Source organism: Crocodylus porosus, unplaced genomic scaffold (genome assembly GCF_001723895.1).
Source record: "Crocodylus porosus isolate Cpor-Errol unplaced genomic scaffold, CroPor_comp1, whole genome shotgun sequence".
NCBI classification, from domain to species: Eukaryota; Metazoa; Chordata; order Crocodylia; family Crocodylidae; genus Crocodylus; species Crocodylus porosus.
In genome coordinates, this window is record NW_017728949.1 from 49,767,003 (window position 1) to 49,793,686 (window position 26,684).

Here is a 26,684-nt window from a genome sequence, read left to right on the forward strand (position 1 = left end):
CTCTTATCATCTGCTCAAGGTTTGATCAAATCCTTGTTTGGACAAATGAGAAACTAGTGAGCTTATCTTATTATTCCAGCACAAGCAAACCCAGAAACTAAACTCTCAGTTAAGCACAACTTTTTGATCAAGGATGTTCTGTTAGGTGCCTGATGATAACTCCTAAGTTATGACTTCATGGGCCATTTATTAACATGTGAATGAATTTACAGATTCTATTCAAGCAATGAATTTGAAGGCTATCCAGGAAGACGGAATATTTACAAGTAAGGTTTTTATTAATCTTATTTAAAGAAATACCAGATAGGATCTGGATTTATAATATAAAAAAGAGACACTGTACAGACAGGAGAACAGTTTTGAGATCTTTAGAAAGGCTATATCAAGGGGCAGTTCTACACATACTTATTAATGTGATGCAATAAACTCTGGGACATATCACAGTGGAGCTTATTGCTCCTGGGCACTGTATTTATATATGTGCCTGGGACCACAGCATGTTGAACCGAGTCAAAGCAACCCCAGTTGGCAGGGGACCCAGAGGGTCAGCCTGCCATCCCAGGGCTGCTTCAACACTTCTCAGTGTGCTGTGGAGGGGCTGGCTAGGGCACAAGAGTGCTTCAGTGTAGGACTACATGGTGGGCAATCCTTGCACTGAAGCACCCTCATGCCCCATCCAGCTGCATCAATTTCTATATGTGTGCTGCTGCAGAGTTAAAAAAAAAACTCCTTGGCAGGCTAGTACTTGCATTCACAAGTACTACCCTGCTGTGAAGTGCATTAGTTTACTCCAGCCTAATAGCCCTGCATAGGTAGATGCTGAGACATTTACTGCAGAGTTAATTAGTCTACTCTGTGGTAAATATCTCATGCAGACATGTCCAAGGAGTATTTTATTAAAACTTTGATTTGTCTGTTACATTTTATGTTACATTTTTTCCAGGAATGTGGGCTATTATACGTATTACCTTAGCTGACATGCCCACATTTTTGAAGGGACAAAAATAATTGGGATTAGTGCTATCAACATGGCTTATTTTAGTTTGGCAGGGTTCTTTAAGTAGATATGATATCTTTTATTAGACCAACTGACTAGTTGGAGAAAAGTTCTTAGCAAGCTTTCAGGCACAATCACCATTGTTCAGGCATAGGAAGTCTCTGCTGTTCTGAGACTCCAACGCATGAGAGAAACTAAAAGTGTGACAGGATGTCAGTGAGAATAGAAATAGGTAGAAATTAGGAAAACAAAAGGTAAAGCAGGGAAGGGAGGAGTTAAAAAAGAAGGGGGAAAGAAAGCCAAAGGTGAGTAAGGTTATTGACAGCTGAAACAAAAAATAACCATAAAGAAGTTTGGATGACAGCAAATTGATTTTTTTCAGTGTTTCTTACCAAAATAGAAAAAACTTAAATTTGTTACATTCAGCATGACACATTCCATTTGACCCAAATGAGACATTTCTATTTGGTCACCCATAAGGAAAACAAAAGAAAGAAAGGGTTAGACTTAAAAAACTGACCCTTAATAGCAGTAGTAGTGGAAATCATCCAATCATTTATGTGAGACCTATTATGAAAATACCTGAATGCTGAGATGGTGGGGTGGATGGAGCATCCCATGGGAGCACGGGGTGGGGGGGTCCCCTGTGCACTTGAAGGTGGACTCAGAAGTACTTCTGGTCCACTTCTGAGTCCCTTGTAGAGTGTGCGGGCACCTGCTGTGCCCCCCAGCTCAGCGACTGGTCCTCCTGGGTCTGGGGGGGTACCCAGGGTCCCCCCGCAGCTGATCGCCAAGCCAGGAGGGTGCGGGTAGGGTCCACCACCAACCACATGGGGGACCCCCCCCTGCAATCCCACGGGACACTCCATCTCCCCCACCATCTCAGTATTCATGAGCTGTGCCTGGTACCTCAAGGTACATAGAAAAACCATATAAAGTTGTGCCAATGGCCAAATCACTGATTCTTCTAATCAGAATCGAATCTTCAGATTCAGATCACTGTCTCAATTTGATTCAGCCAAATCTGAATCTGAAGATTCAATGCTGATTTGGAGAATCAGCAATTTGGCCATAGACACAGCTTTAAATGGGATGCTCCATCTGCCCCAGCATCTCAGCATTCACGAGCTGCCTGGTATCTTGAGGTATGTAGAAAAAACATTTGAAGCTGTGTCTATGTCTGAATCATCAAATCTCTCCGAATTGATTTGGAGGGTTCCGATTCGATTCGGAGAGATTAAAGGGTCTCCTGATTTGATTCAGATTCAGAGATCCAGCCACCAAATCGGGTTGAATCTCCGCCAGACTGAATCAGTCCTACTAACTACCTCTTTCTAAAATTAGCACATTTTAAGTTAAAGCCTCTTCAAAACTATGATCGCAGAAGACTTAAGACGATATCTGAAAAATGGACAGAACTATTGTCTCGAACAGTATTATTTTTTGAAAAAACTGCAAATCACTGATTAGAAAATTATATCTAAATGTTCAAAATCATGTTTTATTTTGTTTTACTGCTGTTATAGAATCAACCTTAGAACCAAGCCTCCAAGGAAGCAATGCATTACTTGTAATCTAAGGAAAGAAAGGTGTCAATATTATACAGCAAGATTCAGTGACAATGCTAAATACTATGCCTTAATCTGTTATGGTATGTATAATATGTTACTAAGAAGATTCTCAGTCATATTTTCAGGGATATATGAGATAGATTATCCTGTTTAAAGCAGTCATTCAAACTTGACAGTTGTAAGCAAGGATTGTAAAATGAAAAATTTTAGTGGCAAAAAAATGGGAAAACATACTTTCTGGATGAAACTTTTTTCATGTTTTTCAACATAAACTTTGAAGAAATGTGAACGTCTTTTTTGATAGAACACATTTGTCAAAATCTTTAAAAGAGAAAAACAAAATTTTGTCCAATGAACTGAAATGCTCTCCAAAGACTGAGAGCAAAATCATGATGTTACTGAAGAAGGACTAAGGACCCCAAGTTTTTGTTTTAACCAGTAAGCTGTACATTTGATTCCAATATAGATGACCACATTCAGAAGTGGCAAGCACAGAAGCAATTCCTGCTGAAGTCAGTGGGAATCATACCAGGGCAAAATTTGTCTCAGCACTGAACATTTTCTCAGTAATACAGTTTTTAATGACAAATGTAGAATATCTGGAAATAAATTCAGTGAGGCTCGAGGATAAGCCTGACACAATTGACACAGCTTTGAAAGAAGCAAAGTGAAATCTTGGCCCTATTAAAGTAAACAGATGGAAGTTTTCCAATTGATTTCAGTTATCTAGGTATACAGCCATTTTCAGAGCATTAAAAAAATGAACAGTAAAGTCACAGTATAAACATTCAAAGAGGAAATATATACATTTCCTGCTTTACCTATCCTGTGAATAGTTTACCATCTTTCAAGGTCTGAATTGGATGTTTAGCTATATAAATTCAGCCCCCGCTAAGCAGAGGAGCAAATGTAACAGAATGATAACACCTCTCAATCATTTCTACAAAGAATACTTGATATTGTCGTCACCACACAAAACCCACTCACCTTAGCAAATGCAATGTGACATGTTCTCAGGAGCCTGTTTCACACTGTTAATTCTGGGTTCACCTTATGTAATGGCACCTTTAGATATTAGTTGGATGTCACTTAGTCGAAAGACAAGAAGATCTCTTTGAAAAGTTTAAAGATTGCTTTTCTCCCTAGTACTTTACTGCTTGGTAATGGCCAAGACCCCATTTTCTAAGCAGCACTTTTGAAGTAACATCTGCATCAAAGACTCCTTTGTTACACAGTGGGAACCCTAGAATTATGGAGTGTTGCCTCTCTTTCCACTTCTTTCATTCTCACTCAGCATAGCAAAATTAGTATGCTTTATAATGATATATTTTTTTATTAAATTAAGTTTTCCAGTTTTTCATGAACCCATAGATTTTTCTATTAAAAATATATTTTGCTTATTAGTACATGCTGAAACATGATTTAGACAGACTAGGAGGAAGATTTGGGGGATTTTGTTACAAAAAGATGAATAGGAGGTGACTTTGAATAACAGTGGTGATATTTAAATCATGAGCTTTAGGCATCTAATGGTACCTGTAGACATGCAAGACGTCTGCTCTGACATGCTGTAATTACAGTTTGTTGGAACAGACTCAGTTAATTGTGTCTGCAGGAGTGTATATTCAGCATCCCCACTCTTCAAGATGATGTTTGGGGAGTTTTAACTGAAGCTGAATACACAAGATGCTGCTTGTGCTTGAATTAGAGTGGCTCCCAAGAACCTCTCTAATTAAAGTGCCCCCTCCCCAACCCACACTGCTGGAGCACAATGAAGTCTATAAAGTCTGCTAAATACCTTGGCACAAGGACACAAAAACGGAGGGAGGACATCTAAGTAAATGCATCAGTGAGACGACTGGGAAGATGTATTGTTTCAGCTTCAGCCTGTATGCAAAATCCAACAGACTATATATCATTCTTTGCAACCACAAGTGCTAGAGTCTTAAAAAAGAAAGGGGGGGCTTAGTTTTTGAAGCAACACTGTACAAATATTTTAAAAAGGAGAAATTATTAATTTATTTAGTGTGGTCATATTATGCGTAGACTTAAGTAACAGTTATTAATGAATGTATGCGTGAAACATCATTTAAATGTGATATTTACTGTTTGTGAAAGAACAAAAGAAAACTATATGTAAATGTCTCTGCAACAACATTTGGGCTACTTGCTAGTTTTTATCAGTGATATTTTAATGTTAACTGTACACTTCACCCAGTTATGTTTCAAAATATAAAACAGTATTTCTCTGTTAACTCTTATAACAGGTCCAGGCATTCCTATTTCCACTCTTTTTGAGACCCAGTATGATAGAGGTACTGAAAATATTCTGTATACTTCTGTCCATTGTTTTTATCATGAATCTTAAATTAGCAACTCCCATAATATGGCGTTAGGATTAAAAATTAAAATGTTTTTAGCCACATGCTTGAATTAGATTAAATTAAAATAATATCCAATTTTTGAGAGATCACTGTGAAATTTGAATGCCTTGTATTTTTTATGCATTATTGTTGAGTCCAGTTTTCTATTACACCCTCATATATTTTTTCTTGTTTATAATCAGTAGCTTTAATGAGTATTGGCAGTGATCAGTGGATAGTTCCTGAGTAGAACTGTGGAAACACATTGTTTCCAATCCTGTGAAATAGTTTTCCTTTTTTCACTTTAAAATGAACTTAAGATTGTTTAGGGGTTTTTTTTGATTCATGGAAAATGAGAGAAAGGTAGTCAGACATCATACATGGAATAGTCCATATCCCAGTGATTAGGGCACTTATAGGGGATGGGGAGGATGGAGGTACAAGTCTTTGCTGTACCTGATTCAAGTCAGGGACATGAATCTCAGTATCAATGTCTGCATGACATTGTGTCAGAGAGAGGAGGGGGGAAAAACCCCAGATTTTGTAGCCCCTTGTAAAGACATCAAACTTGATATGTAGAAAGACAAGGCCCCAGTACCTGTTCCAATAAATATTCAGTTTCTTAGTCAAAGGGAATAGCTTCAACAGGAGAAATTGATGGAGGACCAGCTCCAGCATAGCCAAAGCCTGGCAGGTAGCAGGTTCACCCTCCATGTGACAGATTGAGGTTCAAATTGTTGGTCTAAATCAGAGGTTCCCGAACTTTTTCTCATTGTGTACCCCCTTCCAGGTTTACCAGCTGCCCACTACCCATTTCAGCATGCATTTTATATTTTAACTCCTTAGATGCCAGTTATTATAATCAAAATTAAATCCGCCATTACACAATTTCTCCTTTGTTCCCCCAAGAGATGTCTTGCATACTTCTAGGCATATGTATACCACAGTTTGGGAGCCCCTGCTCTAAATCAAGTTAAGTTGAGACATAAGCCTGTTGAATACCCAACCACATTTTGACCAGAAATTCTTTCCAGAAATTGAAAAATCTTTGCTAAAGATGGCACATTCCTGCACAAAATTTCTATTAAAAAATTAGCATTTTTCACTGAAAAGCATTTCATTGGCAAATTCACAGACAGCTCTGATTCTGAGGGTCTTAGAGTTTCTACTCCCCCCTAATTCATGCACATTGCCAGTGAACTGAGGCACAAGCATAAAGTAGAAATGTTTCTATTCCCATGTACCCTGTTATTCAATGGGATTGCAAGATCTCTTTATCCTGTGCAGTTCAACAAAAGTTATGCATTCTAAACCTTTTCAAAATTTGGCCCCAAAAATGTTTAGAGCTGTAAAAGATTGTTCAATCTGACATGTTTATTAATAGAATTAATTTGTATTAAATAGTTAAGGTCTGTACTAGGTGCTGCACAAACTCAGCGTTCATTTATTTTCTCCTTTTGCGAGGGGCTTATACGTACTCAGTGCATGAAGCATTTTTATCTTTGCATAAATTGTGACATTTTGTGGTTTGTTGAAGTCAGGCATATTAAGTATCCTTTCTCATTTCCTCAACAAAGCACACCGACTGTATGCAATGGTGAACAGTGTTTCATTATAAATATGTAGTTCTCTGAGACTAGGTAAAAATGCTTCATGGGATGGACTTTTATCTTTGCTTTTCTTGTGCCTTGACCAGCCAAAGGGCTTCTTAGAAGAAAACACTTTCAAACTGTCTTCTTTTATCTCTTCAAGAATATTGTTAATTTTTATACTCCTTGCTCAAATTAGCTGCTCTTAGGGCATGCTCAGAGTATGTTTTGGTCTAGGTGGCGCAAGATGAAGCAGCAAATCTATTTCCATTGTAGTTGGCGGTAATATGACATTATTAATAATTCATTCTAATAGGACTCGTGTAGCTAAATTGATACATACCAGTTTAGAAGCTTTGCTTGGGTTGTCCCTAGTCTACTTTAGCAATGTACAGACCAGGAAGTTTAGAGTAGTTTGGATTAATACCCAAGGTTGGGATGCTTGTTCAGTCTTTTTCTAGAATTCTTAGATCTGCAAACCTGTTAGAATAAGCAAATCTGCAAATATGTAAGAATAAGCTTTCTTGTAAGACTTCTGGTATGTCCTTTGCCCAGTCTGGCTAGAAATATGTGAGGCTTAGTGCTTCTAGTATTATTTCAGGTTCTGGAAGTGGTTTTCAAAACTGTAAAATAACAAAGAAAAGCTTCTTGAAGTGTTCAAAAAGCCAAATAAGGTTCTGTTTCAATTTGAAGGGGAAGATTCAGGTCACAGATTTTCATTATGCACAATATCCTTTTCCCATTCCCAGTAATGGAAAGCATTTTGACAATCAAGTTTTCATTTCAACTAGTAATTTCTCCAAGCTACATTGCAAATTAACAATACTTTAAAAATTATTTTCTTTATTAATTAATTTTTACAATTTTGATTTAATTGAATGTTTTTAATTACATATCAGTAAGTTTGATTTTCACTTGATTTTTAAAAAGAGCCAAAAATGACCCTGCTTATATTGAAATTAAATGCAGTTCGAAAAAGTCACAACAGAAAAACAAAGAACGGTTATTTCAAATATAAGGAAGTGCAGCGTATCTTGCCAATATGAATCAAGATAAAGTAGAATGGGCAGTAACCCACTAAATGGTGATAGCATAAATAGAGATAAATGTTTGAAGAGGCACACTGCAAGCAGGAAACAAAAAGAGTAAGGGGAAAGTGGACAGAGAAAAATAGCAGTCCCAGACTGACCTCTTATCCCATAAAGAATATGTGTTAACAATCTGGTTTATATGTAAATACGGACAACCAGTTAAGAAAAATGACCCCCAGGAAAGGACCATGATATGAGAGCTAACTAACGGTAGTGACTCTGAAGTCACTGAGAAAAAGTTGCCATAGAAAAAGTTGTAAGAGGCAAAGGAACGAAACTTGAACTATTAGTTCCTCAAATAGGGAAACTACCATAATCCAATAATCTGTGCCACCACCACAGACAGGAAGCCAACCTTTTTCAGTGAAGGTAGCCTGACTGGTCACCTTCAAATAGAGGTGGATTAACATGTACGGGGGCCCTGGGCAAGCACAAAATTGGAGGCCCACTCCCCCCATGAGAGCTGAGCTGCCCAGCTTGCCTGTTCATTAATCCGCCTATGCCATCAAATGCAGTGGGCACTACACATGTGCTTTAATGCACAGTAGCCTTTTTTACTGTACATTAAAGAAGCACATAAAAATGTGGTATTATGTTAATGTACAGTAAAATAGACTACTTGTGCATTGAGCATCACCTAAAAAACATGCACTTATGCTGCTGCACATTAGCGCAGCCTAATGCATATTAATTTAGTACCTCACACTGGAGGTACTAAATTTAATTAACATTAGGAAAAGCGCATTAATGCATGTGTAGACAAGCCCACCATCTTGGATAGTAATCCTGCCAAGTGATCAAGAAGTTAGCCAAGTGACTTTGTTCCACAACGTAATCTAGACCAGCTCTATAGGCCTTCACAGCCATGTTTCGAATGATATAGTGCTGGGATGGCATTGGTTATGCTCATGGATCATAGAAAAATGGTTATGCCCACACACCTGACTCCTTCAGCCTAATGTGACTCAGCTGGCAATGAGGTAGTGCTGTGTTACGTAAGGCTTCTAATAGAGGGGAAAGAACTGCACTATGTTGATTCTGAACATTTCTTTCCTGGTTGAACTAAAATGGTAATAATGCACAATGGCTCCTCAGCCTCCCCTGTCAGGCCCTATAGAGGACTAGAAGAAGCTGTGTCCTACAGAATGAAGATAATCCCTACCTCTGTATCTCTGCCACACACAATACAGCGTGCACTCTCTCCCAGTTTCCCACTATGGTAGCTGAGTGACAGATGTAGCAGAGCTGACAGCCTAGAGCAGCAATAGGTCCCTTGGGAGTTAGATACCCACCTGTGCTTTGCAAGTGACATAGAGCACATAGAGCCACTATAAGCCAGGGGCTGCTAGATGAAACACTGGTTTTAGGATTCAACTGTGCATCTGTCCCAAGATATATTTGCTAGTTAAAGCCCATTTCATTTACTTAAACTCATTATTTTATTTGTATGAGTTTTTATCATCTTCTGGTTTGGTTTAGTTTAGTCACAAACAAAATGACGGTGTCTTAATTAACAGAGATGAGTTAACAGCACATTGATTGCTAATATGGAAATGTCTTTTACTCAGAGCTGAGAATCATGGAAGACAATTCAGAATTACAGTCTGAGTTGGTAAATATCAAAATGCCAAAAGAGGAAATTAATAAACTTGAAGTGGATGGAATAAGTAAGAATTCTACATTTTCTTTTATATTATTATTTTTATACATATTTTATTGGAGAAAGTAGTGTCTAAGTGTGCATGCAAGAGATTTGGAATCAAAACTTGTAAGTTGCTGTTCCTCATTCTGGCTAGGGACAGACATTACACATAAACTGGTATAAGTGATCAGAAACTCGTTTAAACCTGGAACAGAACAGACATTCAGTACACATAAACCAGTTTCAAAATGGCTGAAATTGGTTTGAGATAAACCTGATCAAATGTAGTACTAGGCTTAACTGATTTGGCTCAAACCTGTTTATGCAATGTCTGTCCCAGACTGCTTGCTGGTTTAAGTAAAACCAGAGACCCCCTGTATCCCCTCTGGGTTGGGCTCTGTGCTCCAGCCCAGCCAGGGCTCCTCTCTGCTCCCCAGCTAAAGCAGGAACAGACAGGGACAGGGGTCTAGCCAGGAAGGGTTTTTAGTCCCCCCTCTCTATCCTACCTGCAGGGACCCGAGCTGGGTCTGCTGAGCACTCCCCGCTCACTGCTGCAGCAGTGGGGCATCATGGCCCCTGAGGAAGAGGTGGGCAGAAAGGAAAATTAGTCTCCCCTCTACCCACACTGGCAGCTGGGTCTGCCCACCCTCACTGCTGCACTCCCTGTTACCTGCCCCAGGGGCCCTGCCTGGCCATGCTCCCACGCTGTTGCTGCAGTGGGAGGGAGCAAGGGCCCTTGTTAGGGGCAGAAGCCCGTATCATAATGTGGGGGAGCATGAGCCCCTTCCTGGCGCAGGAGCTGTGCTTCAAGGCCAGCAGAGCTGCAGTGGCCTGTGCGCAACAGCACCGGGGTCTGGAGCAGGCCAGAGCCCTATAAGCCCCCTGCAGCACTGCCACGCTCCACAACACCTCTGTCAGCCTTGTAGAGCAGCCACCACCAGGAAGAGGCTTGCACTCCGAGAAGCTGTGACGGGTTGCTACCTGTCATGGTCACGCACTGCTTGCCACTCCAGCTGCCAGGCAGGGGCAGGGCCTGCCCCCCACCACCTGGTATATGCTCAGAGCAAGCCCCATCCTGGCAAGTGGGGGCTTAGTCAGCCACTGGCCCCAAGCAGAGGCCAAGTGGCTGCTGCAGCCAAGCTGAGCAGACCCTGCTGCAGTGCCAGCAACCAGCAACTGAATAAACCCCCTCCTGCCCAGAGGGTGCTTGACCTGAGCACAGAGAAGTCGCTGGCACTGCAGTGGGTTCTGTCCAGCCCAGCCACAGCTCTGTGCTCGGGGCCAGCTGCCTCCCAGCAGGTGGGGGCTTATTCAGAGAGGCCGCTGGCACCACAGTGGGGCCTGCCGATCCCAGCTGCAGCTGCTGCTTAGCTTGTGCTCAGGGCCAGTGCCAGAATAAGTCCCCTCCTGCCAGGAGGAGGCTGGCCCCGAGCACAGAGTGGCAGCAGCCAGGCCGGACAGACCCCACTGTAGTGCCAGTAGCCTCTCTGTGCTTGGGTCAAGCCCTCTCCTGGCAAGAGGGGGGTCGTGTTCAGCTGCTGGCTGGTGGCACCAGAGTGGGGTTAGCCTGGCCTGGCTGCAGCCACTGCTTAGCCTGTGCTCAGGGCCAATGGCTGAATAAGCCTCCTTTTGCTGGGAGGGGGCTTGCCCTGAGCACAGACCAAGCAGCGGGGACCTGGCCTTGCCTCCACTTACAGCTCGAGTGCCAAGCGGCGAGTGACAGTGATAGGCAGCCTGTCATGGCTTCCCGGAACATAAATCTCTTCCCCGCGGGGGCCGCTCTGCAGAGCGCAGCAGTGCTGTGGGGGGCTTGCAGGGCTCTGGCCTGCTCCGGACCCTGGTGCTGCCACATGCAGCCCACTGCAGCTCTGCCGGCCCTGCAGCACAGCACCCCTGCCAGGAAGGGGCTTGTGTTCCCCCACATTATGACGGACTTCTGCCCCAAACAAGGGCCCTGCTCCCTCCTGCTGCAGTGGCAGGGCAGGGCCATGGCCAGATGCTGGCCAGCAGGGCCCCTTGGGGTGGGGGTTGATTCTTCCTCCCTCTGTCATCTAGCGGAGGGGACAGCAGGGGGCCTATTCCAGGGCAGGGAGCGCGGGGGCAATGGCAGGCAGACCCTGGTGCTGGTTGGGGGCTCTCCTCCCTGCCCCCTCTGCCTCAGGGGCCATGGTGCCCCACTGCTGTAGGAGCAGGGAGGTGGGAGACCTGGCTGGGGTCCCTGCCACTGGGATAAAGAGGGAGGAATTAAACCTCTCTCTGGCTAGTTCAGTCCGGACAGGCCACGCTGCCCCAGCACACCTTCCCTACAGCGGAGGGTGCTTTCCAGTGTCCCCCAGTGCCTGGCCTGAGCAACTGCAGGCATGTACCTGCATTGCCTCAGACCAGAAGGGAAGTTTGTCCTGTTACAAACCAGTTCAGCCTAGGCAGGTTAGACTAATCTGCAAAGGTTGAATTAGTTCAGTCTCAGCTTTTTGAATATCTGTCCCTAGCCTCTGACACTAATTCACTATAGGCAACTTACCAAAATAATATTCTGCTTCTACCGTCTATAAAATATATCCTTACTGCAAAGATGCAAAAGGCTGCAGCTGTATGTGACTTCAAAATCCTTCAATATCACACAAAAAAAGAAAAAGAGTACACTGTGATAACTGTAAAAAGTGATACTGAAACTGTCATCCATGCAGTAATACTTAGTTTAATACCTTGAAAGGTAGGCTTTGTATTTTGAAGTTATCACTTATAATTTTAATAACATTCTTCTATAGTAATGAATCAATTTAAAGTTTCCTGAATTTATATATCCCACTGAGATATGAGTTTTTTTCCTGATTTCATTTTTCCCAGATATCGGAAGAAATTGGGCCCTGATATTCTGTGCAATAATTGTATGTTGATCAATTTAAAGAAAAAAAACCCTGCACACTTCATTACTTTAAGATTGTTTAAAGCAGTCAAATCAGGAAAAAAATGTTGAATTTATTCTTTACTCAGAATTCACAAACATCATGTTTCTCACTGACTCATTTGAGATGCTGTTCTCACAGATAATGAAGTATGCATACCAGAATCATCATAACCACTAATGATATATTTGTAACTCATCTTTTTTTTTTAGCTCTGTGGTACAAGATGCTTTTACCCCCAGAGTTTGATAGATCTAAGAAGTATCCTCTGCTAATTCAGGTGTATGTAAGCTTTTATTTTTATTTTGTTGTTTTTAACAGCCTGATTGTCAGAAAGGGCATTTGTTATTACAGTTCACATACAGTTCACAGAAACATGCATTAGCATACAAAAGAAAGGTAAAACACACCAGTCCTCTGATTTAGGGAATGTAATCATTTGTGGTTGTTAGTTCCATTGCTTCTTCCATTTATTCCATACCATTATCATTTATTTTTTGTTGTCCAAAATAGTATACAGGGTTTCACGCTTATAACATAAGAAAGTATGGTATGACTCAATCTTGTATATTTAAGCAAAATGATAAATATTTTCCTAGATTGTACCTTGCCTTTACTCAAGTGTACAGGGAAGGCAAACTCCTCGTACTGTCTTGCTTCCAGACTGGATTGCTCATACAGAATGTGGCTCCAGGTGTTGCAGGGGAAAGTAGAGTCTGGCTACCTTCCTCCATGTAATCAAGTAGGAAAGAAAGGGGCAGAAAGGGGAAAATGGGAGGCTTGGTTTTGTGCCCTCCATTACTGGTCTGATGAGCAGGGAGGAAGCGTGGCTGTGAGGTTTAATGCCTTAACGAAGTTCCTCCAGAAACAGTGCTGCCATATGATGCCCCTCATTCTGGACTGAAACAGATGACTAAATCTACCATATTTACCAGAATACAAGACAACCCTGAATGTAAGATGTCCCCCCAATAATTGAATTCTATCCATAGAAAATATATAAATTGATTATAATTTTCCATATATTGAATCTAATTATTAGAGGATCATCTTAAACTCATCCCCGCAGCTGGTGGGGGAAGAGATGATGAGGGGGCCACTATTGTGCCAGGTGGGGGGGTGGGACAGTAGAGGGCCATATGGTAGGGCAGGCAGTGGAAGGGGGGCAAGCAGTACTGGGACAGGCAGTGTGGAGGTGGTGAGGCAGGCAGTGAGAGAGGCAGGCAGTTTGCCCTCTGCTGCCTGTTCCCCACCACTCCCTGCAGCTTCAGGCTGCCCTAATTCCCCCTTTGTCCTGTTCCTCTCCCTCATCCCCTTCACACAACTTTTGACGCCTCAGTCTCAGGTCCCTGCCCCATCCTCCCATCTTCACCCCCCCCCAAAATCTCTTCCCCCACCACCTGCCCTTCCACACCCCCACCGTTGCCCAGCCTTGGGTATGGAGCATGGCACCAGTTTGGACCTGTAACAGCAGTGCGGAGTTGGTACTGCTGCCATAGGGCCAGGCTGCAGCAAGGACAGAGCCTGGTGGCATGGAGCAAAGGTTGGAGGAGTGCAGCAGAGGGGGAGAGAGGAAGAAGCAGCATGGGGGGAGGCACTGGAGGCTGGCCCCGGCCCCAGCCCCTGCTCTGGCCCTGGCTTTGGCTCTGACCTGGGCTTGGGACACAGCAGCTGCCTGCTACCTTATGCTTTGTTTTAAGGTGAGGGGCTTTTTTCCCCATGCTAAATGGTGGGGAAAGTTTTGTCTTCTAATTGAATAAATACAGTAGCTCTGTATTATTAGCAATGGATTGTAGCTAGTGAAATCTCACAGCAACATCAAGGTGAAGATCTACCTGCTTCTCCTTTCCAAACACAATAAACTTGTTCTACCTCATACAAAAACAAATGTGGAGAAATGTGAGGTAGATGTACAATATTCCAGACATTTCCCCTCTCAAGATATTGTTAGGCTGCTCATTAGGACTATGGACTCAAAAAATTTCCTTTTTAGATGCAGCCCTTAGTTAGAATATTATTTATGTCTTGTATTTGATAAAAGTTTTGTTTCAACCTAGAAAGTTCATCTATAAAATATGAATCTGAGAATCTTTAACTATTTTCTTTAGGTATGGAGGCCCTTGCAGTCAGGATGTAAGGCTCACATTTAGTGTTAGCTGGATAACCTATCTTGTAAGCAAAGAGGGGATCATAGCTGTTGTTGTGGATGGCCGAGGGACAGCTTTTCAAGGTGACAAGATGTTATATGCAGTGTATCGAAGACTAGGACTCTATGAAGTTGAAGATCAAATCTCAGCAGTGAAGTGAGTACCAGGATCCTATGCCTTTTTGCTTGTTGAGCACCACCAAGTCAGACATACTAGAGACAGAGTAGTAAGTACATCACAGTCTTTCTAGCACCACTCTGTTGGGATTTCTGGTAGTTGGGATAATAGTTAAGACTCATAAGGTATGTCCTAATGAGCATGGATGTTTGTTTCCCAGGGTGTAAATTGTGTCGCTGCTACTTATCCTCAGGGAATACCCATGTCACGTGCACTCTGGCGCATGGCAAATTACCCCAGGTGGGACAGGGGAGGCTGTGGCCAGCAACTGTGGTGGCTCCAGCAGCCTTACCTGGGACCCTGGGGGTCTCCTGGGACTGTAGTCATGGCAGGAAGCTTGGCCGACAGCTGGGGTGTGGCTCTGGCCAGCCAGGCTCTGGTTTTGGGTGGAGTGCCCTGTTGCCACATGCACTATCCCCATTTTTTCAGTGTGGGGTATTTTTAGCCCAGGAACTCCTGGGGTCAACCGCCCCCCACCCCCCCATGCTGCAAGGTAGCAGCATGGGGAACACTTGCATGTGCAGTGTGTAGCACCACAGACAGGTCTGCTGCGCGACATACTGCATGTCCACACTCATCTAGACTGGCCATAGGCATAAAAAATTAGAGTCATACCTGACATTCATGTGGTTACATGGGTGTCCCTGGACGCATCGCTTCATGGGAAGTAAAGATCATCATATAGAGTACTTTTCACTACCACTAGTTCAGTTTTATAAGAATACTGCTGTGGCTTCAGTTCTAGGGTTTAAGATCACTTGAAGAGTTATGCAGAAAGCCTTTCATTAGTGTTGTGAGGTAAATCAATATGTTGCCCATTTTTACAGGTGGGGAAAACTGAGATAAGAAATCAGTTTACTTGCTCAAGATCAGATGGAGTTGGAGTGATGCTATAGCCATGATAGTCCAGGAAAATGTGAAAGGCAAGGATTTTTGTAGGTAATATTTTTTGGTGCACTACCCGTATAGGTGGGCCATATGAAGGAAAGGTACCCTGAGGGAGGGTACTTCAAACCTGAAAAGAGGTTTGTATACCTTCCAGCTCTTGGTCCAATAAAAAATATCATCCACAAAAAACCTTGCCTCGTGGTCTGTGATAGAGCTTAACCACCATCTTTGGATCTCTAAAGAGTCATAAGAGCCATAAGACCATCTTTATTGCCATTGTGAAGTACCAAGAAATGATACAAAAATGTTTGAAGCCAGCAGGAGTTCAAAACTTCTTCATTTCCTACACAACTCTACACAAACATTTGAAAGGGAATGTCAACAGGGAAATATCACTCTGGATTCTCTGGAAGGAAGGAAGAGTTAAAAGTATCAGAAAAGAAGCCCCATCTAACATTTTCAGGGGAACAAGATAATTTCTAAGGCAGGCATTTAGAATTGAAGTAGACATGGATGTAGGGAACTGTGTGACATGAGAGGAAACTTAATTTGATCTAGATAGGTTTCTTGGTACAGTGAAACTAGGCACACCCAAGTGAAAAAACTGGCTCTGAATAGCCCAGCCAGGAACAGAACCCAGGAGTCTTGACTCCTATAGTTTTTCTCTGTATGCTTGAGCACATTTTCTGGGTACTCTTTTTATCTCCTCTTTCCTGTTTCTGCTTACTGACCTCCATTTCCTCTTTAGCTGGTATTGCATTAAGTACTGTGTTACTGTTATCATCTTCAGTGGTGACTGAACCAAAACAGCCTTTTTTATCTTTTCAGGCTTCTATGTGTCACACATCACTTGTTTTCCTTTCCTGAAACAACAACATCATTTGCTTTATAGTAATCATAAAAGTTATAACTTACTTTTTATTGCCCTAAAGTGTCACTGAGACATTAAAGTAGTAAAAAGCCACCTGTCAGAGACAAAGTGAGACAAAGATGATTCTGTAGGTGCAGTTTGCTCTGGCAGCCTGTAAAGGAATGGCTGAAATCATCACAGATTTAATGTGCAAACATTCCTCAGTTTACCATCAGCATCTGAATCAATGTTGCCTTTAATTATGTGAATGTCACTTAGTCTATTATTAAACCATAGGTACTCCAGTGAGGAGCCCCTCCCTGAGAGAGGATCTTTAAAATGGTTAAAACTGCTGCAGGGCCCTGATGAATCAGGGCATATTGTGTCAGCCCATATCTAGCCATGTCCCTCCCAGTTCATACCACACCTTTTTGAGTATTGCTGGCCTGGAGGAGAGCCTGGGGTGAATCTGGCCCTATTTGTTGTCTATCTCACTATGCTTACCTCTAATCTGGAGCATGAATTTAGCTGAAAGCAAGTGATCTTATTGTGTTGTCTTTACGCTCCCTGACATTTGTTCACTGTTGTATCACATTGTCTGCTACACTGTACACTGATAATTCACCCATATTATTATTTGGCTACTTTTCTAAGTGGCTTCATAAGATAAATATCCCTGTGCATAAACCCATCTTTCCTTTCTCAAAATGTTTCCAGAGTTATGAAGAAGTGCAGTGGCACAAAACTTGACACTATTAATTCTGTTTTTTTTCTTCAACTTGCCTAACAGTTGAGCACCTAAATAAACATCTGCTTTTTCATTTTCTCTAAATTCTTTACCATGCACCTATTTTGGAGATGTTATCCCTGATATTTTAATTTCAGTGTCAGGAATGTACATGATGCTTTACATGCAATTTTTTTAAAGAAGACAAGTCTTTGCCACAAGGAGTCTTTAATCCTATGGCCCAAAGCTGCAAAATACCTCCTGAGAGGTTCAGATATGCTGAGCACCTTGCAGGATAAGGCCTATGTGTCCATAACAACACAGCAAAGCCTAGCATTAGGAAACGGGTAAAATTACAACAGCAGGAGATCCAGGTTTGGGCATATGTGCATCTTGTTAGCTCCTTTCCTGTATTTGTGAATATCATGTCACACTATCATTTATATCACATGGTGATTTTAAATTAGAGACCAAATGGAGGCAATCTGAGATTAAGGTGGATATCAGTGTTTATTGAGCTTCTCTTGTTTGGTTACCACTCCACTCTGTGATCAGTACTTTTGCTGGTCCTTAAGTATTGCAGGGGGTAGAACTCTGATCTCCCCTGTTTAGACTTGAAAAAAGGGAGCAAGGAGACTGAACTGTGTGGCATTTCTTTCTTTCATGATATCTGCCTGAATGACATTGCGGTCCTTTTGGCCCCTAAAATTCATGAATTTCTTGTTTGTTTCCTTGTAGAAGTCAGACGCAGTGTTCTTAGAGGTACATCTGTGTGATAATCTGACGTGTTCAGAAAGAATACAAGAAGTTTGACTTGTGTTTATTAGCAAAATGCTAGATAAATAATCCTGCCTAGGAAAAATAAGGCATTTATAATTGTGCTTTTTCTTTACAACAGGAAATTTATAGAAATGGGTTTTGTTGATGAAAAAAGAATAGCAATATGGGGCTGGGTAAGTCATTGCTGCTGTTTTTGATATTTCTTATTTTTTTCTTAATCGTTTTAGTGTTTTCTAAAAGTCTTCCTTTGCTGTCACACAGTCCCTTGAAAGCTGCTTCTCCATTTTGGGTATCATTGTAAAATGAACTATTTATCTCATTAGAAGCCTAAAATTTGCAGCTATGGTAAAGCAGACTGCTGCCCTGGACTCTGATTTGTATTATAAATCCCACATTTGGGCCAGGTTCTCTGAGAATTTCAAGCTCTTTGATAGACCTGGCCTGAATTTTGAATAGCTATCAACCAAAATGCAGTTTTTGGTTGAAGCCAATTGACACTCAAATGTTTAGGTTGGCTTCTCTGTTAATTCAGCAGTTCATTTGAACCTGATGCTGACATCAAAATTCAAGGGGCAGGAACTTAATTATTATCTGAAATTTAAAAAACGAGCAGAACCTTCTGGTCTGAAACCACTGACCTTGGCAAGACTCGTAACATTCATTCCATTCTTCTTTATTTTGTCTGGTTTGAAATAGTCCATTAGAATGAACTTTATGGGGGCAGAGGGGAAGCCCTCTTTTTCAAATTAGAATCCATTCTTTCCATTGAAATGAGCTGAAAGCTGCACATCCCCAGAGAGATGGGTGAACCAAATAGGATAAGGTAAGAATGAACTTAAACCTTCTGGAGAAGGTCTTATTTCTTTAAGTTTTCCTGTCTCAACTTGGAGACCAGCAAGTGGAGTTAGTGAAGTTCACAAGAACCATTATTCAAACCATTTTGTTGCCAGTGTAAACAAAGTAGTGATAGAAATCTTACACACTGTAGTCTTTATTTTTAAATGGTTGTATTTTTCTAATCTGACTCATACTGGAAAAAGAGCTATTTGTGAGTATCTATGTCCAGTCTTCCACAGCATAATCTGTTCCAAATAGAACAGGAAGAAGCCACTACAATCATTTTTTCTTTCCTCTTCTTGCTAATTTTAGTCATGTGTAGAAAGCAGAGCTTTAAGAGAAAACAATAAATATTGTCCCAACAAAGTAATAGACATCAGTAGCTAGAAGAGTTTATTGGACAAACTGGGATATTAGCCACAGATTAAATAATTCTTTTCGGTAGTTTGCTGTTTATAGATGCTCATTTTTTTATCATCTTTCAGAAAGAGTTTCTATTCCAACTCTTTACCCAACTGTCTTTTAACCAAGAGAATTGTTCTGGTCTGCAACTGTATGTTTTTCTTTTGATTTCCTTGCCTCAGTTTTCCTGTAAGCAGCTTACCCAGAAAGACATTGCAGAATAGATTTTAGAAGATTCAGATTCAGTGTAACAATGTCAGGTAGCTGATATGAGAAGACACATGAACAAAACTATTAAAAATACATATGAAGTTAATGCTAACTAGTATTTTAGTTACCCTGGTAAGCATCAGTAAACAGTTCTAAGACAGATGGAATACATTAGGGTGAAATCAACTGAAACTCCCATTGATAGGTTAATAAAATATGTTTCTGGGAAAGCTGTGATGTTCGACAAGTCAGATACAATGTATCCAATCAGTAGGCATGTTATTAAAATGATGGCACTATTTCACAGGCTGCTAGTCTTCATTTTTACAGGGGAAATTGTCATTTTCTGTTTCTTCTCCCCCCCCAAAACCCTTCTTGGTCTAATATATTTTCATAGAATTGGAAGATGCGTCCTTCCTGTCTATCCTGATAGAAGCGTTATTGCCAATAAACTTTACAGGAAACCCTCGTTATTCGTGGGTTCAGCATTCGCAGTTTCAAATATTCGGGGGTTGTTTGGTGGTGGTTTGTTTGAGCAGGGATTAAATTTCCCTTAATCCCTTGAAAATAGAGGTTGCAAACATTTATCCTCTAATTTCTACACAAGTCCCATGGCTCCTACCTCCATCTCCCTCTCCATCTCCATGTTGTCTCCCTGCTCCAGAAATATGGACCCCAGTAGAAAACACACATAAGGTTCCCCACAACCAAAAAAACTGAATGTTTCACACTCCTGTCTACCTTTTCTCAGCAGTCAGCCCTACCTGCTTGCACAGAGCCATGCTGAGCTCAGGCTTGTTCTTCCCTTGGCCTTATCTCCATCTATGAACTAATTCTCCCTGCTGGTTCCCAGCCTGAGAGTCAGGCCAGGAACCACCAGCCAGTGGGAGGTAGTAATTGTTCCGCCTAGTTTTCTGGCAGCTTCACCTCAGCTGTTTAGAAGAGAAAAAGGGTTTTAGGAACAGGAAAAGATGTAATTATTGGAGATGACAAGTGCATGTTCCGTTATGAGGGTGAGTTCAGTGAGCAAAGGCATAGGCAGATTCAGGATTTCCTAAAGAGGGTGCGGCACACCCCATCCCCTGTGGCTGGAAGGGCAAACCCCTGTGCTGGCAGGGGAGCAGGGGACTTGAAGGGGGACACCCATTTTGCCACCACTGTTTCTGTCTCTGACTGACCGGGGTATAGGTGGAACCCCAGAGCTGCTTCTGCCCTGATCCTGCCAGGGCTACAGTCAGCAGCTGCGTGGGGTGCTGGGCTCAGCTGGCGACCAAGGCGGCAGCACATAGGTTCCTCCCTCAAGTCTGCTTCGTGCCTGGTTGTCTCTTTCTCTCCAGTGTCCCCTGCTGGATGGGAAAAGGCTCAGGAAGGAGGAACCTGCACTCTACCACCAATGATCCCAGCAGAGCTCAGCACCTCATACAGCTGTTCCTTACAGCCCCAGGCTGGAGTGGGGAAGGAGGGGATCTGGGGCTGCTCCAGCACCTGCATTAGCCAAGGACAATGGCAGTGGCAGGATACAGTTTCCTCCTTCCAGCACTTGCTCCCAGCCAGTAGGGATCACATTAGGGAAGCAGCAGGTGCAGAAAGAGGAAACTGTCCCACTACTGCTGCTGTTCTCAGGCAAACCTAGCACCCTGCACAACTGCAGCCTGCAGCTGGAGTAGGGCAGGAGTGGCTGTGGGGCTCCCTCTGCAGCCAGGTGAGCCAAGGACAGTGGTTTCAGCAGAAGGGGAATGTGACCGCACCACCACATGCCCCTGGATCTGTCGCTAAACAAAGGTATTTGATATTGAGGTTTCATTCTCATTTCTTTGGATTCAGCACTAAGTAAAGCTTACTTTTTGGACCTTTAGTGTCCGCAGTCTGGAACCATTCTGTAGTCTCTTTTCTGTTGCTTTAGAAAGGCAGTTAATTGAAACACCATGTTGTAGACATAGAACCAGACCATAGCCTGAAAAAAAGACTCCTTTGCTCCAAGCTGGAGGGAAGTAACAAACTGTGAAGACCTTCAATGAAAGCTTTACCTTCCCCTGAAGCAGTACCGTGGCCTGCGAGGAAGCGAACATCCACAGCCTTTTGGTGTATAGCCACTTGGTTGTGCCTAATTTGATATGGCAATTTTTAAGAGAATCTAAGTAGTTCAGTAAAAGAGAGGAAACCTGGGGCTGACCCAAACCAGAGTCCTGGATGCAGCAATAAAGTAGGCAGCAAAAAGAAGCAAAATATTTCTTTTACTAGACTCAATTGGTACACCTCTTACTGCTTCCCTCCTTCCCTGTGCTGTCAAAGCAAATAATTATTTTGGATGTAATGTTTTATTACTTGCATTCACAGAGCAAAGTGAGACTTCGCTACAGAATATTAACCTCCCTGTGATTTCTCTCTAGTCATATGGTGGATATGTAACTTCACTGGCACTTGGATCTGGCAGTGGAGTATTTAAATGTGGAATAGCAGTGGCTCCTGTCTCCAGCTGGGAATATTACGGTATGGAAACATTTAATAAGCACTGTCTTGGAAAACAAGACATACTATTTAATGACTTTCTACATGAAGTCATGGCAAGAGTTTGCCAACTTAAAGAAATTGCCATCACCTGGAAATAAAAACTCTGCAAGGCTCCATTTCATCTTCTCCCTGCTGCGGATAGCTGCAACAAGCTGATTTAAACAAATATTGTGAGTTGGCAGAAAGCTTGTTAGTTAATCTCACTTGTGCATCTGTAAAGCCCTCTTGAACAACTATATACATTCAGTGGGTGCTGCATGGGGGCTTCCTGCAAACTCTTGTTGTTAAAACTCTGCTACTAAATTGAAAGGGCAACTGAGGTGATTTCCTTGCCTTTGATAGAGTCATCCTTCAATGGTTATTGCTAAATTATCCCTGATAGGACTCACTTATCCTTACAGCTCATCAAGCTATTTCTGAAAAGTGGTTGAAAAGAGATGTACTCAGTCACATCTGGAATGAGAAATGTTTTATGCCGTTTTCCTAGGGGAGCCTCCACACAGGATTCTCAGTTACTTCCTTATTTCCTTAGGTACCAGCTGAACTTCATGTTGTGTTATATGTACCATCTGCAGTTTGGGCACTCATTTATATTGAGGAAATTTTACACCTCAGTGACAGTGTCAAGGGATCTCACTAAAGGTGAAAATGTCATGTAAATATATTCATTTTACAACCCCTTCACACTGCAAGCATGGTGTAAAAGAGCTTCTTTGTAAATGAGAATCTGGTACTCTGTTTTTTCAGGAGCAAAGAATAAATACTTCCAGGAAATTAATATAATGTGCATTTGTCTGCATAAAAATTCTGGCTGGGAGAAGACATTTTGGTTAAATGGAAAGTTTCACCTTCCATCTTCTAGTACATGCATCTCTTGTATGTGTTATGTTTTGCAAGTTAAACAGGAATAATTTGTAAAAGGATATTGGGAGAATATTCTACCTGCAGATTCTGTCTTTTGCATTGACCTCAATGTTTTTCAGATTTTATTTTCTTGTGAGAAATTATTCCCAGAACTCAGGCAGAAAGATATTTTTAAATTATTTGTGCAAAAGAACAGTTGTGAGCATTTATAGTCCTCAAACAGCTTCAAGGGATTGGAGTCTTAGATGGAGCTATCACTTCTTCTGTAGTTCTTTTGCCTCCATACCAGAAGAGGGTAAATGAGCCAGAGATATAAAACAAGACCTAAAAGGCCTTGGTCCACATAGGGGAGAATGACTCCAAAGCAAACGCTGCATAAATTAGTCACAAGGCCTCACATAGAGACAATGCTAGGAGTAAAGGTGAGAGAGGAGTGGCAGGGGCAAGACTGCACCATGCAGCACTTTCAACCAGACACTACTAACAACCCATATAACAAAAATGGGAGGCAGTGATAAATTAGGAAGGCCCCCAGTGCTGTCAAAGTTATATCAAAAGCCTTTTCTGAATGCTCAGCATAGAATCACAGCCATAAACTTTTTTTCAAAGATCTCTCTCTCCATTTCCTGGAAATTGTTAATAACATCTCTGAAGCACAATTGATCAGCTGGAAATGGAAATTATACTCAGGCAGACTCCTTGGTTAAAGTAGTTTTCTGCTTCCCCTTGTCCCTTTGATGACAACAAGCTAATTCCCCCACTCGAGCACTTTAACCTCGGTGGACTTGCAGTGGTATAACAGATGGAAGAATTTTGCTCTAAATCAGAAGGATGCCAATCATTAAGAAAAAAGATTTTAAGTATAATCCCAATATTATTATGTTTGACACTAGATGACAACACATTTTATAGTCACTCTATGTTTCAATTAAAAAAGAAAATACTTGACTAGATGACATTTAGAAACTTCATACTTGAATAGTTTTTATAATTTGAGAGTTGACTTAAAAGAGCTGAAATGAAAATGGAGAAAAGATCTGTATTTGCCAGTTTAGGATATGTGTTCCTCTGTCCTCAGTGGTAAAGCAGTGCAACGGCAGCATAAAGTATTGTTAATAAAACTACCATGATGATTAAAAAGGATGCATTCATTTGACATTGATGTTTGTTTTCCTTCATACCAGCTTCAGTAAAACCCAGGAAATAAGTCCTGGAAAGTCCAAAGAGCTTTAATTCTGGAGCAGAGTGGAGCTTTAACACTGTAAAGCTAATCTACCTTGATGATAAAACTTAAGTGGTGCAAAGTGCAAATCCCCACTTGGTATTGTGGGGACATTATAGATTGAAAAAGCAGGATACCCCAGCTTGACCCATTGTTGCTGATTATGCTTTCTTATCCCTTTCTAAGAAAAGCCATTGGAAAGTGGTGCTGCTGCATGGGGTTTCACAGATATCCATGGTTCTTCTTGATGAAGTCAGAAATGTGTCTGGCTCAGGGATGGTTCAGCTGTAGGAGCCCAACTGCTTGTCTTTTATTAGCAAGACACACATTAGATGAGCATGCTTTTTTGCTAGACATTTTGACAGTGCTTGATTAACTGTCCACAAGCTATATCCTCTAAGATCTGGCTAAAGTGAAAAAAGTGACCTCATAAGGAATTTCTAGCCTTTTTTTTCTAAGAGGGAAATATTGAGTAATTGTGTAGTTGCTTTTCCCTCATATCTGGAAAGAGCTTTAGCAAATTTTTAGGAAACCTGGTAAAATTAATCCTTACTCCAACTCCTTTTGCATCCTGGTATATGAAATATGGTCAGAGAACTGGGCATCATATACACAGCTTTATACTTGTCCCATCTCCTGTCCCCCACAGCTGTTGTTGTGGTGGGGGGGGAACAGAATGGAATTCAACAGTGCCCTGCCTATACTTCTACTTCATGGTATTGGTTACAGGAAAACTCCTTGTGGTCTGGCTTGCAGACAGCTTCCCCCCAGTTGATAAATTGAACTGCTGATTCCCAGTTTTACACTGCAGGGTAAAGCAGTTTCAGTTGAGGGACTTTGTCTGTAGAAGCAGCTATTCTAGGTGAACTGCCACTTCTTAGCTTTGACACTGAGGCTAGGGACAGAAATTACACATAAACTGGTTTAGGTGATCAGAACCTGGTTTAAACCTGTAACAGAGCAGTGCACAGATATTCGGTGTACATAAACCAGTCTGAAAATGGCTGAAACTGGTTTGAGATAAATCTGATTGAATACAGTCTCAGACTTAACTGATTTGGGTCAAACCAGTTCATGCAATGTCTGCCCGAGACCCCTTGGTGGTTTAAGATGTAAGCCAGGCACCCCCCACATCCTGGCATGCTGTCTGGGCTGGGCAGGGCAGGGCAGGGCAGGGCAGGGCAGGGCAGGGCAGGGCAGGGCAGAGCACCACCCCCCCCCCGGCCAGAGCTCTGGCAGAGACTTGCAGACACAGAGCACCTGCCTGGCTTCTCCCTGCTAAACAGGATTTTTTCCCCACTTCTCTTTGCCTTACAGTTTTTTGGAGCTAATCAACAGGTAGCTTAATTTCCTTCCTTAAAAAAGCTGTTTAAGAAGAGTTCCATTAGTTAATGGAGAGAGGCTTTGTTTTCTTAATGAGTTGATAAACACTGAGTGGGGGGTGAGACACATTCCCTGCTGGGCAGTTTGTGGGGGGTGGGGAAATAATCAGAGTGCCCTGTGCCTGGCCATGCCCCCCTCAGCTCAGCCCTGTGGAAGGAAGGGAGGGCTGCTCTAGTGCCCCCTGGCTTCTAGCCTAAGCCACTGCAGACATGTGCCTGCATTTCTAGGATGTCTGTCCGGTTACAAAACAGGTTTAGCCTAGCCAGATTAGACTAACCTGCAAAGATTGAATCAATTCAGGCTCAGGTTTTTTGAATGTCTGTCCCTAGTCTGATTCAAGAAATAGCATTCCACATGCATTAGCTGCCCATTATACTCAGGTCTATTTAGGACCAGGTAAACTTGCAGCATTTATTCATTTTCATAAGTGATTATGTTTCTGCCATCCTGTATTGTGAGGCTAATGGGAGAGAGGGAAGAGATCTAATAATTTATAATTTATTTTGCACAACTGAAGTAATTGAAATGTGCAGTATTTAAAATATCATATATATTGTACTCTATTTTTTACAGCATCTATCTACACAGAGAGATTTATGGGGCTTCCATCAGATAATCTTGAACACTACAGAGTAAGAATTATTTTCTTGTGTTGATTCTTCTTGAACTTGAACCACATTGGCACAAAAGAGAGGGTAGGGTAAATCAGCTACCTGGGATGGTAAAAGATTATTTTGGAATTAACCTACCTATAGTCACTCTTTTTTTTCTATATTTAATAGTCCTAAATATTCTGTACTAAATGGTGCATATTTTCCCTATAGGGCAAAGGGTGTCAGTTCTGATAATTCCACCAAACCAAATCAGGGAAAACTTACCAGAAAGATGCTGAAAGATTAATGTTAATGTTTATTTTCTTAGCATGGTATGCAAGCTGCTTCATGCAAACTGAATCTGTGGTAATAATGACTTGAACATCTTGGAAAGGCATATTACCTCTTCTGTCCTCCATCCCAATAAGAATCACCATTCCCCTCAATCACTAAACCTCGGTCAGCTCTGACACCCTATTCAGCCTGATGAAAACCCCACAGAAATCAGCGATTTCAGTGAGCTTTGGATCAAGCCTTTAATACTCAGCCCAAATAGCAGAAACTCTTCATCCCGATCTGCTCTGGTAGAACACTTTGGGGTAGGTGAGTGGCATGGCCTCAGTGTGAGACAAAGTAGGGGCATAAGATTTATGTGAACTGACATTTGGAAGAGGACACTGAGTATGTCCACCTTACAATCCCAGACATAAAAAATCACTACAGTTTATATGATGATTTGATTAGTGTTATACTAGGCAATGAAGCCTTTTACCTGTAACACTAAGTGCTCTAAATTGCAACTGCTGAATTGCTCATTTTTTTTATTAACAGAATTCAACTGTGATGGTGAGAGCAAAGAATTTCCAAAATGTGGAATATCTCCTCATCCATGGAACAGCAGATGGTGAGGTTCACAAAGGCAGTACAAGTACTG

General features: G+C 41.9%; 1 protein-coding gene across 1 annotated transcript in view; it reads left to right on the forward strand.

Moving 5' to 3' along the window:
* The window catches only part of LOC109323091 (prolyl endopeptidase FAP-like), a 59,713-nt gene that overhangs the window by 30,634 nt on the left and 2,395 nt on the right, over positions 1-26,684 (forward strand). Inside the window, exons 15-24 of the mRNA XM_019554504.1 lie at positions 213-266; positions 2,524-2,648; positions 4,836-4,883; positions 9,180-9,278; positions 12,372-12,441; positions 14,268-14,462; positions 17,847-17,901; positions 21,568-21,667; positions 25,731-25,789; positions 26,582-26,654. Coding sequence (XP_019410049.1) covers positions 213-266; positions 2,524-2,648; positions 4,836-4,883; positions 9,180-9,278; positions 12,372-12,441; positions 14,268-14,462; positions 17,847-17,901; positions 21,568-21,667; positions 25,731-25,789; positions 26,582-26,654 — 878 coding nt within the window. The remainder of the gene's footprint in view (positions 1-212; positions 267-2,523; positions 2,649-4,835; positions 4,884-9,179; positions 9,279-12,371; positions 12,442-14,267; positions 14,463-17,846; positions 17,902-21,567; positions 21,668-25,730; positions 25,790-26,581; positions 26,655-26,684) is intronic.